At 38.9% G+C, this 21,195-nt stretch overlaps 1 protein-coding gene across 1 annotated transcript in view; it reads right to left on the minus strand.

Moving 5' to 3' along the window:
* The window catches only part of LOC114354501 (uncharacterized), a 98,121-nt gene that overhangs the window by 21,020 nt on the left and 55,906 nt on the right, over positions 1 to 21,195 (minus strand). Inside the window, exons 5-13 of the mRNA XM_028306901.1 lie at positions 11,861 to 12,082; positions 10,003 to 10,131; positions 8,847 to 8,964; positions 7,887 to 8,540; positions 5,960 to 7,533; positions 5,327 to 5,475; positions 4,665 to 4,871; positions 1,572 to 1,701; positions 706 to 890 (exon numbers count right to left, since the gene is read on the minus strand). Of these exons, the coding sequence (XP_028162702.1) occupies positions 706 to 890; positions 1,572 to 1,701; positions 4,665 to 4,871; positions 5,327 to 5,475; positions 5,960 to 7,533; positions 7,887 to 8,540; positions 8,847 to 8,964; positions 10,003 to 10,131; positions 11,861 to 12,082 (3,368 nt within the window). The remainder of the gene's footprint in view (positions 1 to 705; positions 891 to 1,571; positions 1,702 to 4,664; positions 4,872 to 5,326; positions 5,476 to 5,959; positions 7,534 to 7,886; positions 8,541 to 8,846; positions 8,965 to 10,002; positions 10,132 to 11,860; positions 12,083 to 21,195) is intronic.

Below are 21,195 nucleotides of genomic sequence, written 5' to 3' on the forward strand. Positions count from 1 at the left end.
CTTAATTACTTACTTACTAAGTCTGCAAGCAAATGTATGGAAAGTGGACATAGTAGTCAATAATCCTGATATTTCTCAACTGAACCATGTAACTAACGGCTGTATTTTTTTAAATAATTACTTATGTCTGTTTCTAAACAATACTAACCTGTAAGTTGATTATCTGCATAGGTTGTCTGGAAGAGATCGGTTTATAGCGAAAAGCCTTAGTTGTGCTGTCTCTTTTGTGTACTTATTTCTTTCTTTTCTTGTTTTGTGTGGAGTATAATAAAGTTTTAATTATCTTATCTTGATCCAGCTTGCAGAGAACAAATTACATAAAGTGACTCTACCTATGTAGTATTGCTGTGTCATAGCAGTGCCTCTCTTTGAGTATCCACAGAAGACCAGCGTCGTGGTTTCCCTTACGACACCTCGGCATGATGCTGAGTGGATTCCGTTTCGGTGACACGCACATTACCTAATAACTACTCTATTTAGTTCTATTTTCATTTTTCTGATGTTGTTTTGTGTCGCTGAATAAAATATTTCATTTTCATTTTCTATGTTTTTTTTATGCATAACAAGGCAGGTATTTGACCACAATCGCACCTGATGTTAAGTGGGATGCAGTCTAGGATGGTACATTATGCCCTGCCGTGCCATGTTACGCCCTACAACTACATTCTTGGTGCGTTCCGAAGATAAAATAAATTGTTAGCTCACCTTTTCGTATTAGTAAGCTGGTGACCCTCCTGAGGGCTTCCCTCGGGGACTTCTGGAAGAACTTGGGCGTGAGGTTGGGCGGCAGCGTCAGGGGTTTGCGGGAGCCCGGGCCCTCCCAAGGCGCCGGGTGCTCCGCCGTCGTCTTTGAGGCCGTTAGTCTGTCCAGGTGCTCGATAGAAGCCGGCCTGTATGTAAGTAATGTAGGCTGTTAATGGCGGTGTCATAGGAACTTTAGAGCAGAACTGTATTTGTAAATTAAAGCTTTAACTTAAAATTAGTTGAATAGTTAAAGGAACGAAGAAGAGTTCGGTAAAATGATGCCTATTTAATTACGCGGTTGTTTTAAACTATTTCCCTATTCATGCAGATAGTTATTGTAAGATAATAAATAAGAGAAAGACGTTAGTAATGGAAATTAAGGGTAAAATAGACGTACCTAAGTCTGAAGAGAACCTTTGCCCATTAAGCTTAATTATTTCATCCAACTATGTAGTTTTACCTACCTCGCGCTTAAATTTTAAAATCAGCCGGTAGACGGCCTTGACGGTACCACTAGAAGGGCATTTTCTTACCATTTATTCCAGCGCATACTCGTAGGTTAATAACATCGCACACTTGTTCACTCCACAAGTTTAGGATGGATGGTTCGTTCATTTTTGCTTGTAGCACTCAGTCACCAACAGAAGCTGCTATTAGTGGCCAATCCACTGGGGTAAAGGTACTACTCGTACTTATCCGGTGTTGTTGTCGAGGGTACTAGTCGTAGAAGGTCAGCGGCCGTATCTACATACGCCCGGCGAAGCGGTGCATGAACTAGTGGCGGCGGCTTGTGGCCAATCAATCTACTGGGGTAAAGGTATACTGACCGGTGTCGTTGTCGAGGGTACCAGCCGCGTGGAGGTCCGCCTAGCCGCAGCAAGTCAGCGCCTGTGCATACGCCCGGCGAAGCGCCCATGAGCGATCCGCGCCCGTAACCTCCGAGAGTCGCACTGCTCCCTGTTCGACAAATGGCACAAATCACATTCCATTCATCTTTATTTTAGTTTAGACTGATCATACCAGTTGCAGTTCAGCCATGATAGTCGAATGGTGAAGGGGTCGGACTCGACATCCGAGGAACGCGGGTTTAAACCCGTCGCCGGTCGACTAAGTATTCTGGTGAGCCCATTTGTAACACAAGTATGAGGGGTTAACTTTTTCTAGGTTCCTAGTACTGGGATTTTTTTTATTTATTTATTTTATTACGTATACAAAACAGGATTACTTCATAGGATAAATTATTTTGGCTCGAGTACGACGGGATAAATAATAACTCTTCGGGAACAAGTCAAATGTAGGCAGCGCACCACAAGAATATGTTAAAAAAAATCTGAATTCAACCTAACTAACTGAAACTGGACACGAAAACATACAGGATTTTTAAATGCTGTTTTTGTAATTTTATGTCATGAAAATTACATTTCATTCGATATTTAATTGTTGTACTATCTGGAATTCTCAGAAACAACAAATAACAAATGAATTCATCGTAATATAACAACATAATATTTTACGTGGTTCATGCATTTTTTCATGTTGAAAAATATAATGCATACTCCTTTTAACCCTAGAGTAGTCGCGCCTTTCCGTGAAACGTGAGTGCTCGCGTATGAGCATTTTGCCGCCCAAACTTAAAGTCCGGTTGTGTGTCAAATAACAGTTTAAAAATATGGATATCAGTTAAAAATGATAGAATAAAGCATACACTATTAGAAAATAACGCTTGTTAAAGATTTGTGGTAAAAATTTAAAGAAAAAAACATATTTTGGAAATGTTAGGAAATATTTATAGAAATCTTCATCAAATATTAAACTTATTAGCACACTTAAAGGTTTTCCTTACATATGACATGTGCTTCAACAAAACAGGCCTGTCACATGTGCATTTAATGTGCGTTGCACAGTAAATTTGCACAACTATTGCACCCTTGGCACATCATCTTCAGATTCTGCCGCTGATTGTTCTATAACAGTATTGTAATGACTATGTTTACTTTCTTCATAACTTTAGTATACATTTTCCACTAATTTTAGTGCACCAGCTTCTTCGAAATCCGACCTCTTCCTTGTTTTTTCATTTTTTGTATTTTACGTGAATTTTACCGAAAACGACATGAAATAAATTAAGCACTTATAGTAATTATCAATGTTATGATGTCATTAAGGTCAAAACAACATTATACGCAATGAAAACTAATAATCTTCCAACTACACTAAAAACCAGACACACAAATTTTACTTACGTCAGTAGTCGCGCAGTGAGCAATTTGCCGCAAAACGTGACATACGTTCAACAATCGTTCTCTATTGCAGTCACCTGCGCACTAAATTTATTCTAATTTCTAATACATGGAGGTGAAGTATGGGGAGGCAGCTACTGAAACGCTTGACTTTAACAAACGCATCGTGTAGAAAATAACTCGATTTTTTTGCCGAGGGCGGCAAAATGCTCATAGCGCGAGCACTCTAGGGTTAATAGTGATAAAACGTCATATCAGCACCTAAATAAAGCCAGGATTCAGATTATCGATGCTAAGCTGTTCGCTGATAACAAAGAATTTATATTTTTATAAAGATTATTTACCTAGCTAATATGAGAATGAAGATAAGTATTCATAGTGCATAATTTTATTGTACCTAGAGTACTTTTAGGTAGATTATAGAGACGAACCGTTGACCGACAAACGTTCGTATTTTTTATACAAATTTGCGTTGCAAAACCTTTACCATAATATTTACTGAATTTACAGCAACGTCGTCTGTACGCATTCGTTTTGCAATGCCTGCTAAGAATTAGTTCCACTTCAAATCGCTACTTTATGCACTTACCATTGCTGTGTATGTAGGTAATCGAATATCTATGTCCTTGGAGAAGGAATTGAAGGAATACTTGGAGAACATAAAAAAGCTGCACTACAATACAGTCCACAGTCTTCTGAACTTAAGCGGAAACAGTTTTATCTCTGCTACTAAGTACGTACTGTACGCAAGTTCGTGCTCGTAAAAATAGCTTGAAACCATTTTCTTTGATGTTCATCTCCTATTCTTATTACCAGCACTTTCATATTAATTTATTAAACAAATGCAAAATGCATGAAACTTGTGTTTCTTTGACCCTTTGGATTGTTTATTTATAAGAGTTGCAATGCATAAATGCAAAGCATGCAGTAGCGTACCTTAATTATGACTTTTACGAATATCAATTACCTACTTAAATTCGTAAAAACAGTGAATCGTATTCATGATTATTTCCACTTCAACAAAGGAGGCCGTGAACATTGTGCCCCGTATTGTATTTGTGAGACACTAATCGGCAAGTGCTCGAGTCTCTACTTTCGTACAAATACTTAACTATTGAAAATGATCTTGTCTCTTAGTTTTCTCTGCAGGAGGATGACCCTCTCAAATTTATCAGAGGAAAATGCAATATTTGTAGCCTGCATATAGTATTTGGGGAGAATGCGATGCCGTAGCAAAAGGTTAAACACTCTGGAGAACCTAAAAAGTGAGCCTCAAACTAAAAAAGCTGAGCATTGTATTGTATTAGATACCATTACACTAGTACTTCTTCTGTGAACTTATAGAAAAAGTTGTTGAAAGTTCTAATCTCTATTTAATCACGGTAATGTCTACAGTTATTAGTATTTTTGCATTTAATTGCGTTTAAGATGACACACCTGATACGATTGCGGTCGAATATCGGTCTTGTTCTGCATAAAAAACTTCTTTCATACTTGAAAAATATTACTGCCTCGGGAGTCGTGAGGAATTTGAACCCACGATCTTTTGCCCGACGACAGTCAGTTGTTTTACTTTGAAGTAAAATGTTTATGTCATGAACCAGGTTTAGAAGTGGCGTCTATTCAGGCAGAAGCACAGAGTTATGAATAGTTAACTAACTTTTTCAATAATCAATTTACCTATTGATTGTATAGAGTTCATGGTGTTGTTTCTCGGCGGCCCCGTGGAGGAGTTCCTAGGAGGAGTCCTAGGGACGTCGCAGCCTCGTGCGAAGACAGGTGTTTCGGGCAGGCTGGCCGAGGTCTGTAAAGGGCCCCGGCCGGCGGCCGCCGCCTCCCTGTTTTGTCGTTGTAGCGTTCGTCGTCGAGCTCCGCTTGCACCAATATCTGTAATGAAATATCAATTTTATGGGGCACCGTTTCAGACGGTTTGTCTGCTCATTACAAACAGATCTTAAATAGGCATATTATGTGTGCTTTCAAAAGGAGATTCAAAATAATATTTATTAGGAAACTTTAACCCGCTTCATCAATATGACACAATGTAGTCTTCGTAATGTCCTCCGTTACCTAGAGCATGTAATGTAACATTTCAGATCCGATTGTTATAAGTTGTATCAAAATATTATTAAGTTGTGCACTGTCTTGCTCGGTTTCCTTCCCTAACCAATGTAATGCTCGAATCTGTTAACATTACATTACAGGTTGCGCACTGTACTTAATGCTCGGTTCTTCTCCTTTACTGTAATGCTCGACGTTACGGAAAATGCTCCAGGTACCTCTATAATATGAAAAGACACGTTTTGTGATAAATACTTAAGTTTAGATTAGTAAAATCGTACCTGTAGGTAATGTTCTTCTATCAGTGGACCCGCTCTTGAAATTATGGTTACTACTTCTCCTATTCTTATTGTAACTTGTTTCCATAGACCGCGTCTTGAGGCTGTTCGTAGTGTCGCGATGCGGTGGCACCGCTGGGGGTTCTGAAGGCCTGAAAATTTATTACAACCACTTAGAAATTAATACGCAAAGGAAAAGGCATTCAAGCATTAATCACTTCTATAGATACTTTTCAGGAAATCAAAACTTTCTTTGTGATTTATTGAAATACAATGTATCTCTAATAGTAATAATGAGCATGTAGGTGCTAATCTACTATCTACCATTAATAAATCAGCATCACATCGAGGTCACCAATGTAAGCTAGTCCGGGTAGAGCCACCCTGTATGAAATGAGTGGTACCTTACTGGTAGGTAAGCTTCTATTTAGTACATGACTAGATTGACTAGACTAATAAAGATGAATTTGTAAATTTTTAAGCATCTGTGGTCCGAGTTAAATGTTGATAAATTATCAACATTTAACTCAGTATAAACGCAATTTGATGACTATACGCTATAGATACCTAATTTAATTAATTACTAGTCTCCGAAATGAGAGGATTTATAACAATAAAAATATTCCGTAAACCTACCTTCTTCTTGAATCCATGGTAGGTGTTGGTAGCGTGTCAGCTTTCTTTGAGTGCCGCTTTTCTGTAGGTTGCATGATTTCTGTATATTCATCCTCAACCTCTTGCACAGGCGATGGTGGAAGAGGAGGGAATTTCGGGGACTCCGGTGTCTGTGGCAGTGGTCCCATCTCGTGGCCCATGTTAGGCGACGGAGGCAAGGGGTGGTGTCTGTATGAATGCTCAACTATTTGAACATTCAGAGGGAAGTCGCCACCACTCGACACCGCAGAGTCTGATGATGAAGGCTGACGCATTAAGCTGACGGGCACATCCTTCGCACTCGTCGATTTATGCATACTATTAGACCTTCGCCCTGAAGACGAACGGTCGCGACGCTCTATCGACCTCTGATTCTGAATCTCATTATGACTCGAAGATTTTTGTATATCATGTCTCTTTTGTCTCTCTCTAGAACTATAACGGTAATTGTTATCTAATATATCTTTAGACACATCATCACAGTATTCATCCTTATGGATATTCCAGTCTTTAGGTATGTATGGGGTAAAATGTTTTTGGTCCCGACCTTGACTAAGTATAGCGCTAATATTGTTTTCAATTTTCCGCAAAGGAGATGTCTCCCCGCTAGATTCAGGTTCGCCGCTTTCTTGATCCTCTTCCTCTTCGACAGTAGTTATGAGAGCTTGTCGACTAGCGCTGTTGCTCTCTCCTTCTCCTCCTAAACTTGGCAGTGAAACTACTCTCACCATGTTCGGAGGCACCATTGTCAGTTCATTGACAGTCTCGTTACATTCAGGCGGTGGCGCCTCCTCAACCTTTCCTTCTTTTATAAGAGATTGTATATTATCGAAGGTCGAAGAATATTTTTTGAAATCAGTGAACCTGTTTTGGGGTGACAGCTTACTTTGCACCACATTATTTTTAGAAATTGCGCTCTTATCACTAGGTACTTTTCTACTTTTAGGGCTATGGCCGAAATATTCCTGTGTAATGTATCTATCGGGTCCATTGTTAAGATCTAAGCTAAGTCTTGATTTGGGCGACGTTATTTCTTTGCTCAGTCTAGAATTTGGTGTGCAGAGATCTATGCTATACCTAGAATTAGGCGTATTGAGTTCACGACTTAATCTCGAGTTGAGATCTACACTGTATCGAGATTGAGGTAAACTCAAATCCGAACTAGGTCTCGAGTTATATGAACCTACGGAGCCTGATCCACTTATTGATATACTAGAGCCATCTATTGACCTCTCTGTGTCTAAACTTCTGTTTAGGCTGTGACTGTGTGTTAGATGACTGATATTGGAAGGTTTATTGGATGCGTTTTTATTGAAACTGGGTAACTGTTTGCGATTCTTTCCCTTTCGTATGACGTAGGTCCCGGAGGCCAGATCTTGTGCGCGCCGAGAGTCTTGCTCGGCGTCGGAGGAGGGGGAAGCGAGAGGTTCGCACGCGGCTATTGGCGGCGGAGGAGGCCAGTATTCTTCGCCCCAATCATCATCCACTCGTTGTGGTATTGAACTTGTACTTGAATGTGATTGGTCACCTGATTTTCTTCTTCGCCTGCCAATAACCTGGAAATATAGGAATAAAAAAATTATTAAAAAAAAATAACTAAAAAGAGTTTTACAAAATATGGTTCAGACAGACTGATTCTGTTGAAAATAGAGTGTAGGTAGACGGATACTAGAGTCAATAGTAAGACGGAATAAATATGGTCAAAACTCATAAGCTCGGGAAGCTCATTTCACTTTAAGCGGATAACTAAATAACTGACGGACTTTAAAACATTAAGCTCTTCCTGTCCGGTGGTTGTTATTTTGATAAGATTTCGTATCTAATTATTTAAGTGTAAATGTAAGCCAACACAAAAATGTAGTAGGCTAGGTACTTAGGTACGAGTATACTTGATTCAATATTTTTTTACCTTAGTGCTTCCAGGAGTGAGTAGAGGGTCATCACCATCGAGGGAAACCTCCCAAGCAATGGAGTTTCGTTTCGAAGGCGTGGTCGCGGTGGGCGGCGGCGGCGGGAACGACTCTTCCAGCGAGTCGTCCGAGAAGTGTTCCTCGTCGGTGCCTCTGCTCCGGCAGCCCTCCATGACATCCTCCGAAGAGCCTCTACACACTTCTCTATGCCTCTCCATAGAACCGGCGAGAGTCCGCGGAGGTATCTTGCACTTAGGCGACAGCATCTCATCGGACCGGCTGTCACGTTTCATGCTACCTTTCTTTGTGTTCGAAGGTGATATCTTTTGAATGTTGTACGTCGGAGAATGTGACTTGTTGTATTGGATGTTCGGTCCGGGGTATATTGTGACGGGATGTTCGTTATACGGTTTGTCGCTGAATTCGCTGGAGAAACCCATGAAGGGGAAGACTGGCGGTTTCTCTACGCTGGGCGATATCTTTTGGTTTGGAGGTCTTGGAGGGAGCCACGACGGGGCTTCGGGCGGAGGCGGTCGCGCGCCGTGCTGGAGGGAGGCGAAGCGGTACGCAGTTGCTGGTGGCTGCTGCAAGCGGAACCCGTTGGTGTCGTCATCTTTCTCCCAGCCGTAGGGACGTTGATGCCTTGTTTTTGGCTGAAATTATAGAACGTGAATGTTTAGCATATTCTTTTAAAGTTGATGTGTTAGATATTATTAATTATATTGTAATTCCGTTAGCAGTGATTTCACCACAATAGTCCGACATAAATATTGAGCAATCAATACACAATATTTTACCTAAAACGAGTGTTTAATTCACAGTAAAAACGATTGTGAAATAAAGAAAAATCGATTTCCACATGACAGAGCATCACATTAATTAGCACAAATGCTGCTTGAGAAACTCAAAGCAATAGGCCTTTTTAATACGTTATGTTAAAAATATAATAAATTACTTACGAATGTAGTTTGCGTTGCGGTTGTGATTCCATTGACGCTGATGATTGAATCCAGTTTCTCTTCCGCTTCTCGCTGTTCAATTGAAATCATTCGCTTAGCTGAATTCGCTGGAGACACCCTGAAATATAAAAACAGCATATTAGTTAAGTTTAATCCACTGTTGGGTGTATTTCAAACAGAACAGTAGAAAAGGATACCGGTAGTACTATTTTTTTAAATAAATTGATTAAGGGTTGGAATAAGTCTCCTGAGAATTGCATAGGTGAGCTAATTAATTAAGTGGGGCAGTTATGATGAAGTGGAGGGTTGTATTCGAGTGAGATAGTCCCTACCGGGAACCGTATTTCTTTAAGTTACTGCGTAATCATAGGCCTCGTCAAATACTATTAGGTTTGAGGAGTTGACAAGAAAACATCGTCCAATTTAATTTATTAGTAAGTAGTCCGGTAAAATTAGCATAAAAACAGGGGTAAGGTTGCAATATTCGCACACAGCTGAAAATTGCTACGATTGTTCGGAAACACCATCCTAGATGAAATGTGAAAATATAATATGATGTAAAAATACAGGTCCTGTGAGCCAGTGAACATGGACAATATGGACATGGCTATCGAGTTTGACATATTATTCGCTTGTACTAGGTAGGTACTTATGTGATCGCTCTTGTTAGTCACTTAGATAAAATTACCTACTATGACCACGAGTCTTTATCACATTTAGTAGGTACACGTTTTATTAAAGTGTTTGAGTAATGCAATTAACCTTATCACCCTTGAAATGAGTAACGGACTACATGCGGCTAGGTGATGTATTTTTAAATTATAGTTTTTAACTGCTACTTAGTTTATAACATCCTGTTTTAGTGTATCTCGTGTATTAGTATATCGAGGAGAATTGTAACAGAGGTCGTTTGTATAGCCATAGCCATTCTCTAAACCTCAGACTGTTTATCGAGCTAGCAATTTCGCGAATTCGTTGCTCTTTAGACACTCCAGAGTTCGCGTGAAATTGTCACAGAGAAATCGACTTTGTGACAACTAACCTTTGTTACAACTCTCGTCGGTCACCCCTAGTTACCCATAATTAATTGTCAACGGGTGTTATGAAAAATGAACATTTTGTTGCGGATTGATTAGATAGATAAGGATTTACGTACTTTGGGAGCAGTGTAGAGATGATCCTCTCCGCCTCCTCGGGCGGTGGTGGCGAGCGCGGCGACGGCGGGTCCGGCGGCGACGGTTCCTCGTGCTCCTCCGTCGGACGGAAACCCAACGCGAACTTCGCCCTGGAACCACAAAACACCTGCATTTAGTTTTTTTTTATCTTGAATTATATGTAAGTAGTTTATTTGTTTGGACCTGATCTGATTCCAATTACTAAGTTTAGTATGTTTGGAAATAGACGTTCAGCAAAGACAATAAGAACAATGTTGTCGCTGTTCTTGACTACTGGAGACTGGGAGTCAGTAGGTAAATAATACAAAACTTAGCTCTGATCTTAGACTTAGTTTAACTATACCTAGATGTAAATTAATCGAAAGAATGATGACCGAGTGATAAATGTATGCTCACTTACTTACAAGAGGAGTGTGGGTTTCTCTAAGCTTAACTTTCCAGTGTTCCTGTATCATTCAACACCTATGAATATATCCACCGTACCTCTCACAGCTGTTGAGGTAACTGCTAATGATTCACTCGTTAGTTATTTAATTGTTCTAACCTTCTGACACAATAAGCCCCTGCAAGTATTATGAGCCATGTCATTCACGATGGCTGGACTGCCAGTTCTAACCGGTAAGCGAAGTGGGGGAGTAATTTTGCCTTTAGCAGGTTCTTTCAGCTAATCTTTTTATGCTCATATTTTTAATGTAATGGATCGTCCCTTGATGTGTGCTTGGAGAGAGTTGAGTTGTCATTGATGACCGGCGAGGTAGATGATTTCATTATAGGTACGTACCTCGAGAGTCATCTTCTGCTATTCAAAATAACATGTTTCTTGGAGCATTGCACATGAAGTCATCAGTGACTGGTTGGCTAGGTCAGGGTTACTTGTAATAATATGTATAACTAGCGGCCGCCCGCGACTTCGTACGCGTGGATCTCGTTTTACCCCCCCTTCATCTATCTTACGCGGTTTAGATTTTTCATACAAATGTTTTTTCCCGCTAACTCCCGTTCCCGTGGGAATTTAGCAATATCCTGTTGTAATTAAGCTTTAAGTTTACTAAGGTACCTGCATGCCTTTCAAGCGTCTAACTTAAGCGGTTTAGATTTTTCATACAAATGTTTTTTCCCGCTAACTCCCGTTCCCGTGGGAATTTAGCAATATCCTGTTGTAACTAAGCTCTAAGTTTACTAAAGTACCTGCATGCCAAATTTCAAGCGTCTATCTTACGCGGTTTAGATTTTTTCATACAAATGTTTTTTCCCGCTAACTCCCGTTCCCGTGGGAATTTTGCAATATCCTGTTGTAATTAAGCTTTAAGTTTACTAAGGTACCTGCATGCCAAATTTCAAGCGTCTAACTTAAGCGGTTTAGATTTTTCACACAAATGTTTTTTCCCGTTAACTCCCGTTCCCGTGGGAATTTAGCAATATCCTGTTGTAACTAAGCTTCAAGTTTACTAAAGTACCTGCATGCCAAATTTCAAGCGTCTATCTTACGCGGTTTAGATTTTTCATACAAAAGGATTTTCCCGCTAATTCCCGTTCCCGTGGGAATTCCTAAGTATCCTATAACCTGCCCAGGAGTATGAAGAATAATTGTACCAAGTTTCGTTAAAATCTGTCGAGTAGTTTTTGTTTCTATAAGGAACATACAGACAGACAGACAGACAGACAGACAGACAGACAGACAGACAGACAGACAGACAAAAATTTTACTGATTGCATTTTTGGCATCAGTATCGATCACTAATCACCCCCTGATAGTTATTTTGGAAATATATTTCATGTACAGAATTGACCTCTCTACAGATTTATTATAAGTATAGATAATAAGTGTTGTTAGATTACCTTCTGCCGTTCATGCTCATGTATCCATCGTCCTCGGAGGTGTGCCCGGCGAGCGGCGAGTCGTCGTCGGTGGCCGGCGTGGCTGGCGTGGCCGGCGTGGCAGGCGTAGCCGGCGTGGGCGGCGCCGCTCGCGCCTCCAGCGACGGCGGCTCCCCGCCCTCGTCGTACTCGCTCAGCACCTGGTCCAGCAGCTCAAGCGACCGTTGCACGTCATCGCACCCTCTGGAAGACACAAAAATGTCGTTTAACTCATGCCAAACTAAAAGGACGCTACAGACTAATTGTTGTTTGTACATGAATAAGCTCATTACGAAGAGGGCTTACAGAAGCCAAAGTATTTAACGCCTAAGTTCTTAGACTTAAATAACGTAATAAGGATTTTGTGTCTAGGGTTGGATGTCTCTGTTAAATTTTGAACGAAATGAATTTTTTTTTGCATTTGTTTTGTTTTAATGAAGACATGTCTTTCTTAGCCATGCATAAATTCAATATTACCGAATTATGGGTATTACGTAGGTCCTATCTATCTACCTATGTATAAATATAGGTTATGTCTCCTCATATTCATGCGGAGTGCAAAAGTGTTCAAACAAATGTAGTTAACTTTTATCCCAACTTAATATTATAAATGCGAAAGTAACTCTGTCTGTCTGTCTGTCTGTCTGTCTGTCTGTCTGTTACGCTTTCCCGCTTAAACCTCGCAACCGATTTTGATGAAATTTGGCATAGAGATAGTTTGAGTCCCGGGAAAGAACATAGGATAGTTTTTATCCCGGTTTTTGAAACAGGGACGCGCGCGATAAAGTTTTTCTGTGACAGACAAAATTCCACGCGGGCGAAGCCGCGGGCAGAAAGCTAGTTTTTAAATAAATTGGTCTCTCTTGTGTGCCGTTGTCCGACCCAGTAACCCACTATTGTCAACAGGTGTTATGCAAAAATGAACATAAATCTGATGCGGATTGACTAGTTAAACCCAATTTGCAATCCTGCAATTTCCGCAACGGTTTTCTTGTCGGGTTGTCATACTAAATAAGATGGTAACAAGTAGCGGCGGCGAGCGAGGTCGAGCCAGTCAATTCCCCGAGATAATGGTAAATTGAACTCATTTCCTCCATGAACACCACTTGCCCCGCCTGGAGAACATTTCCTTTAGCTGCACCATTGGAACTGAATTAGAAAATAACGACATCATAGTTAGATTATTCTTCGTTGACGATATTCTATCGTCAAATATTTTATCAGCAGAACATAAACATTATTTATTTTCCTTGTTTGAATAATTCTACTAATAAAAATATTAAAACGTCTATGTTTAGAATTTCGACATCTTACGGCTGCAGATGCTATCATTTATGTCTGACTGCTACTGATATTGAAACGGAAAGGTCAACATTCGAGAAGGAAAGTAAGATTTTCCAACGTAAGTGATTGTATTACACGCTTACGGATACGACATTAATCAGATTAATTGTTGTGTAATTTTAAATTGGAGAACTCAGGAAATAAAAGTGTGAAATTCTGAAAACAGCAAAATAATATTCAATAAATAAAATAAAATAGAATTAGTAAAAAAGGACATTCCACTCTGTGCATAACATCTCCGTGAGTCAGCCAGTGAGGCGTGCTGGTCTAAGAGAATTCATTATGTTTAAAGGCAGCTTGTCCTCAGCGCTGCAAAGTGGTTCTAGTGGAAGGCACAAAGCAACCCTTTTGAACGAAGAGGTGCTCGCGCCATCTCTCGATGAGCGCTCGCCGCGAAATGGGGGACGCTCTCTATATTTGTTCGATGAACTGCGACTCGCTTGGCATTTATAATATTTGAATGAATTACATTTCCTTATGAAATCTTTTGACTAGAACTTTTCGTTGAAAAGTTTTACACTGCACAGGAATATTTTGCCAACACACAAAGGAAATACGAAATCGAGTAAATACCTACATAACTACGAGTATACACAGTTTTTTTAATTTGTTGGTGAAACACAGTTGACTTTTGTTTTGTAGAGACTTGTCGCAGCCGAATTAGTGTTGTTTAGTATTTATGCATTATTTTACTGTCTCTAGGTCTGCAGTTCTCATATTATGGTGGTATAGCTAAGTAACTTCATGCCTATAAGATCATGCCCATGTTTATCAGTTTAATAATTCATATCGGGTTTCTTGCCACAAATAGCGCTTGTTCAGAGTAGATACCTTACATACGATAACTGATCAACCGATAGGAGGAAATTTCTATCTTTGGATACAGATTTAAACCTTAATTGGACTCTCATGTAATTTTCAAATAAATTATATTAATATTTTTCGCAGAAACTCAAAAATATCGGCAAAGATGTTTTAGGGCCGCGTAAGCATCTATTTTAAGGGTCACTTCACTTGTCTTGAACTGAAAAAATCCTCTCGTTTGAGGGCTCTCGGAGGTGTATCGCGCGCCGCGTTAGAAGCTCCGATATCTCGAGAGTGTCCTATCGCGAGCGCGACCGACTTGTCTCCGCGGCGATCTCATCGAGAGCTTCATTAGAGTCCAAACTAATGATCCCGCTGTATCACTACGACCTGGGGCTTTCCTTTTTCTCAGTATTGTATATTTTCCGATAAAGTCAAAGACCTATATTGCGGATGAGGATTGAAAGTTCGAAAGGCAATTGAAGATTTACTTTGATTATGTATTTTTGTGTTTCTCATGTACCTATTGAGAGGAAGCATTAGTTACACATCTATCACTTTTAAGAAATAGAACTTGACTAAAGTTATCCTTTTACATTCTGCATGCCCGCGCCCTGCAGCAAGTAGAGTGTAAACGCAGCACCGTTCTCCAGATGCGGGCGCTTTCGAAAATAAATAAAGCTAGCAAGACGAAGCCATTGCAGGTTAGTGTTTCTTATATCGCCGGTAACAANGCTAAAAGTCTAATCTGAGAAAAAATCAAATAGGTAAATTATATATTATTTCTTTATTATTATGTATGATGTACTGTCTTAGGTACGATACAACTACGGATTAAGATCGTTTAGTCGACGCAGCGTTGAAATTGTACAGTACCTCTAGTAGGAAAAACTTTCGAGTTCGTTTCGTTGCGTATTCAAAGTGTCATCGAAAAATTTTGTATGAAAAATTAAACAGCGCCCCCTAGGGCGGCTATAATATAGGGGGCGCTGTTTAATTTTTCATACAAAATTTTTCGATGACACTTTGAATACGCAACGAAACGAACTCGAAAGTTTTTCCTACTAGAGGTACTGATAAATGCAGTTTGCGCACTCACTACGCGACGTCAAGCAATAAAAACCTAAAATTCGAACGTCATCTTTTTGCTACAACGCTCTTAAGGGGGACTTCAAATTGCGTTTCTCTCGACATGAGTTTGTTTTCTGATGATTAGTTACAATTTAGGCTATTCTTTTGCATATTCGAACGACTTGTATGGTTACAGTCCTGCAAACTTTCTCTTAGCTTACCTACTATTGGAAATATTGGAATAGGACACAAAGTTTATTTCAATCTTTGCTCAAACAATAATAGATCAATATCGTTGATTGAAAATTGAGTGGACACAAGGTAGAACGTGCTTTATCTGGAAATAGGTTAATCCTTATCTCAGGATAAAATTGATAGCAGGTTCGCAGCGTTTTAGATAAAGCAACTGAGTGTTTAGAATACATAAAGAGGGGGTTTCCCAGCTGTAGACTATTTAGGACGTTTTCTATACTTATCTGAATATGTGAGCTTATCAAAAGATATTTATTTTACTAATTGTAAAACAAATGTTATTACTAACAAGGCTACTTAATATTTGAATATTGTTTCAGAATTACCAAACATTACATCGAAGCCATAACCGCTAACCACTTAAAGTGCCAGACGGAAATAACCCGCGTTCAAAACGGCCATACTATTTCGTACCGCGAACTATTCCCGCTACACTAAGAAACTTCCGCTTGTTCACATCATCGCTCGTAGGCCTACATCTTGATATGGCGAGGTGGGTACTATTTATGCGGAAATGAGTGCTGCGAGGCGGAAGTGCAAAGCCTCCCCGCCCTTGGCGCGCACCCCCGGCCATCGACCCCGCCCGCCTACGTCATGCCTTCGGCTTTGGCACTGCATCTCGGAAAAATCACTCGAAGATCAATCAACAGCGAGTACATATGCATGGATGGTGACTGGGCGATGTGTAAGTGATCGGAACTTGGCAACAAACATTTGGCTAGCTTGATAATGTAGGCCAATCGGCCCAAATCCCAATATTATGAACGATCACAACAAAACAAAATATCTACAAATACAGTTGAATTTCAGTTTGAATTATCGTAACCGTTTATCTTGATGACTTCGAGGCTTTTCAAATATCTTTCAAAAATAAAATCATTATTATCACTGTTATACGTGTGCGTGTGGATTATTACACTACAAATATGTAGAGATAGAGTAGTGTGCTTAACTGTTCACAGCACCATCAAGAAGTTTTGATTAAGTTTTAAGTAGAACAACATTTTCGTGGTTTATAAAATGAGTTTAATCATAGACTCTAATTCAACTCGTACAAGTGTAACCCCAAACTTCGCTCGAGCTCCCAGCACGGCCGTAACTCAGCTAGTTTTTAAAGTGTACAGAACTTGCCCAATTAGTTGATGCCAAAACTTTTATGTTGTTAGCGTTGTTCGGTACAGCTCAGAGATTTAACGGTCACTAACTGATTTAGGTGTTTCCTTTGTACATTGTAACAAACAAGTTTTAAGGAAAAATAACCGATTTATCAATAAAAAAGGATGATGCCATAGTGTGCGTAGAAAATATAAATCTTTATTACAAGGATCACAATATGACATGATACGTGACCGAAATTCAGCTAACATTATTAGGGAAAATGTTTCCTCTAAAATGGAATGGTTTGCGAATATTGGTACCATCTACAATACGGGCGTACCGGTCAGGAAATTGGAAAATACTATTGGGTATAACTCTGAAAATGACTGTTGTGGACTATGGATGGGCCATTTTCACCTCCGAGAGGAGGAAGGTCTCTATCCCTATCTGAAGTTTCGTTATGGCAGATTCTATTAATTTTCTACGGGCAGGTACGCACGGGAATGCCGAAAACAGAATAACTTTATTAATAATACTTTCTCCTATTTCGACAGACTATCAGGCTCGCTCCGAACTGCATTAACAAGTCGGACGTGGAGGTAATATTGTTATGCTGTTAATTGTAATCTGCCGTGATGGTGCAAACTAAACTTCGGCAATATGTAAAAGTATTCTCATTAACCTTTTTACGTCTCACGAGCCCGCGGCCCCATCGGGGTGGAAATCGTTTTTCCTTTGATGAAGTGGTATTTGTGTTGCTTTTGTTGAAAAATAATGAACTAAAAAATTTTAGTTTAGTTCTGTTAAGTATTTTCAACAAAAAGTTAAGCGTAATAACTAAGTACAAAATAAAAATAAACATGAGAATTCCCACGACCATTCCTAGTTGACTTTTACCGGAAAATCCTAACCATCTTTCATGTGTCGGAAGGAAGCTCTAAGGACATGCCAATAAGCGGCGGGCTGTAACAACACCTAGCTCAAACAAGCCCCGGAAGCAATTCCACTCCTCAGCACATGCTCTAAGGTTGACATTCCAAATAAGCTTTTACTATTATCGGCTGCACCGACTTAAAGCAATTTTGTGTGTCAATATTGAACCTTCAGCTTGTGGAAACGATGTTCCAATAAAATGAGTTAACTATCCACTGACGTTATTGCTGCAATTCTTTCCGTCGTTTATTTACCGTAGCACCGTAGTGGTTAAATGTTTTTTAAAGGAAAATATTTTGTAGAGAAAACTCTTTCAGTAAATGGCAGTCTGTAATTTGATTAAGTTATCTTGGGAATGGATTTGCTAACTATTGTAATTTAATTTGAGTTTAAATACCTCTCAAATCGTAGAATATGCCAGAGAACGGACCAATCAGTCTGATTCCAATTACTTAGGTATCCTAGATATTGCCGATGTCAATCTCTCTGTATTAATAGGAACTGGATAAAGATTAAATGAGTTAAATAACAGTTTGTTTTCCTATTCAATATTTACAAAATTGTGAGCCGTTAAGGGAAATATCAAGACCATATAAACAAGAGATGAAAATCTTGGTCTCGCAATGTTTTAAAGGTAACATTCATTATCCTTAAAACTTTACTACTTGTTCAGATAAGTAGCTCTAATAACGATATTGTTTTATAATTATTATTTATCTTGTCAACACCTTAATAAGCTATTGAAAATACCTAAAGGACAAAGGAATGTTGACGGTTATTCAATAAGTGACAAATCAGTTCCTTAAGATAGGTAAAATACTTGGTACACATTGAAATACCTACTTTCTATTTGAGGCTTCATTGCGTCTAGCCTCTAGCTTGAGTTAAACAGGAAGGCGTCTACAGAAAAAGTGGTAAATTAAGATTGTTGTAGCGCTCGGAGAAATCAGGAAGCTCTTGCTAGTCGACCTGTTAGTGAGCTTAGAATAAGATGAATCACTGTGTGTTGACATCATCAACGGCTGCAATATTATTATTATAAGTTTACGTAATTATCACCTTTGTTCGATCTACATAATAAAAACAGGTCATTATATGACGTCAACCCCTACACAACTATCATTCGTTGCTAGGTATAAGAAATTTTTTAATGCTAAAAATACCAGTACGATATCTTCGATGTTGTTTTTAATTGCGTAATACTCGTTGTTCAGAGGTCCATTCTGGGAAATTAATTCAAAGTTTTGACTCATTCCTTGTCGACCTATTTTCATAGCCTTCGTCCATAAATATGCTTAATTAAGTACAATCTAAGGAAGTGAGTTATTAAAATTTTATTTCCTTACTAAGTTTTATCAACAATTTGCTTTTGTAACATTGTTTTTTTTTTAATAATGATTAAAAAAAGCTCGAGCTACAAAAGATGCCCCGATTTTTTTATCTTATTTGCTGAAATTCGTAATGTTTTTACCCAAAATGGGATGTGTATACGAGGAGAAATAAAACCCAAAAGGTGCAACATGTTTTAGCTCTTGTGGCCAATTAACGAGAGCCAAGGGAACATTTTATTCGCATTCTAAATCATGCGGACAGTCATCGTAATTGCGCCAACGAAATGTCATTAAAGGGGTGTAAAATTCGTTTCATTTTCCACATTTGCGATGGAAATATAAATTATGGTATTAAAAGCCAATGATGATATGTAAAGCCCATCAACGACTGGTTGTGCTTTGAGCTGATAATTTAACTGTGCTGAAAATAGACATTAAATAAGTAATATTTTAATAAAAAATCATTTTTGATCCTTTAAGAATATTTTTTGATACGGTATTAAATAATTGGTATTAACGTTATCGGTAACATTACATTATACATGAGATATTGAACACCAATCTGCCATAAATACTTGCAGCAAATGAACAGATTCCTACCTGTCAGTCCGTCCAATAATTTAGAAGCCGCCTCTTGTACTAAGATTCTCAATTATTATGACGTCGCTCAGTACGTAGATTACTTACCTATGTAAGTATAATTGACAGTAAACATTCTGTGAGACATCTTATAAGCCTTTGTCTAATAAGTAGTAATACAAATTCAGCAAGTAATTAGGTGAACATTAATTGTGCCATAATTCTTAATGCATACAAAATGTTTCTACTCGCACATTTTATCTATCACATTGATTTAAATAAATAATGGAATAGTATTCTAAACAATCACACTCAATTTGCTGACGACATTATTTCTATAATTGGTTAATAATTTATTTCGCCTATGTGCGAACATTGTGTGTATGTATCCTAAGTCTTTGACCATCTGTTATCTCAAAGTATCATACAATATTCTGAAATTTATGAGTTTTCCTAGAGCATTATATGGGGGTATTCCGTTCTAGGGACCATGTCTATAAATTTTCCCGCTTTCGTGGTGGCGACACTTTATAATCTGGGGCCGTATTTTTAAGCTTTAAATGCTTTAAAATACATTACATGCAGTACAAAAACTCGAGTTCTAAAATTCTTAAATGTAGTAGAAATCCAGGATGAATAATATTGACAGACAGTAAAACGCGATAGTTATAAATGGTATGTTTACTATTTCTACTTTTCAAAGATTTTAATGAGAATACTGCAACATGTAAAAAAAATCTTAAAATCGTGAAATGTAGAGATCAATGACACACGTAATTTATTCTCGAGCACGGATTTAGAATTCGAAGGCTTCCAAAATACGTCTCCCAAGCAAAGACGGGGTCCAAGGCACTGGCGTGCAGGCGCTATCGATCTCAAATGCGGCGAGACGTCGCGGTCGTGCCAATGAAAAACTACGGTTTTTGTCGCACTAACTTTGTCCGTTAGTTCGCTTTGTCGTTGCCCAAAATAACGAGGCGCCCATTGAAGCCGAAGTTAGCCCGTGACGTCGAGTTTGCATGCCAATGTGTTAATAAATGAATGTGGGAATCTGAACTAGCTTAGTTTTGGCAGTTAGAGTTTTAGAAATTTTTGGAAAAGTCATTTTATCTCTGTTTTGATGGATGGATAGTGTTCATTATTTTCAGTTTTCACGCCTAAACTGCAACAAATAGGAAGAGTTTTATTTATGAATTCAGTTCAAGAGAGGATCGACAAAAATAAATGTAACTTAACTCTAAGTAAAGAAGACTTCGTTTGTGGACTTTATAAGACAATCTATTTGATTCCGTATAAGGTTAGAATGTATAATACATAAAACAATTTACAAACATGGGGAGCACAATATTGGGTAAGAGAATAATCGTTAATAACATTGAGGGTTGCCAGCATCTAATACCCGAACCCTCGCGTACATGCGCAATCCTAATTTTGGCACTTTATGGCCACGGTATTGGGTACATTATCTTTGCATGTTTAGATATTGTAAAATTAAATTTTCATAAAATATGTACAATCCAAGCCGAAAGCAATTTAAATTAAGCGGGAAAACGACATCGCATCCTGTGGTCTTAATTTAGGTGAATACTTCGGATAAATGTAACGGGTTCATCACCTCACAAATTATTTCGATACAAAAGTTATTCGTAACATTAATGTCGGAGCCAAAAATAACAGTCTTCCTGTATTATGAATTTTCCGGACGCTATTAATTTTACCGGTAATCAACGCGACGACAACTGGCAGGCTATAAGCAAACAGAAACAGTCGTGCTGTGAAAAATATAAATCTCGCGAAATTAATAAATTACAACGGCGCCCTTCTTCCGCCTGTCGTTGCCATGACGCGATGACGCGAGGGGCCGCGTACCGTCAACGAGAGCAATGGGTTAGATTCGTGCCAATG

This window comes from Ostrinia furnacalis, unplaced genomic scaffold (genome assembly GCF_004193835.3).
Source record: "Ostrinia furnacalis isolate ACB-3 unplaced genomic scaffold, ASM419383v2 OfSCF2054, whole genome shotgun sequence".
Lineage (NCBI taxonomy): Eukaryota > Metazoa > Arthropoda > Insecta > Lepidoptera > Crambidae > Ostrinia > Ostrinia furnacalis.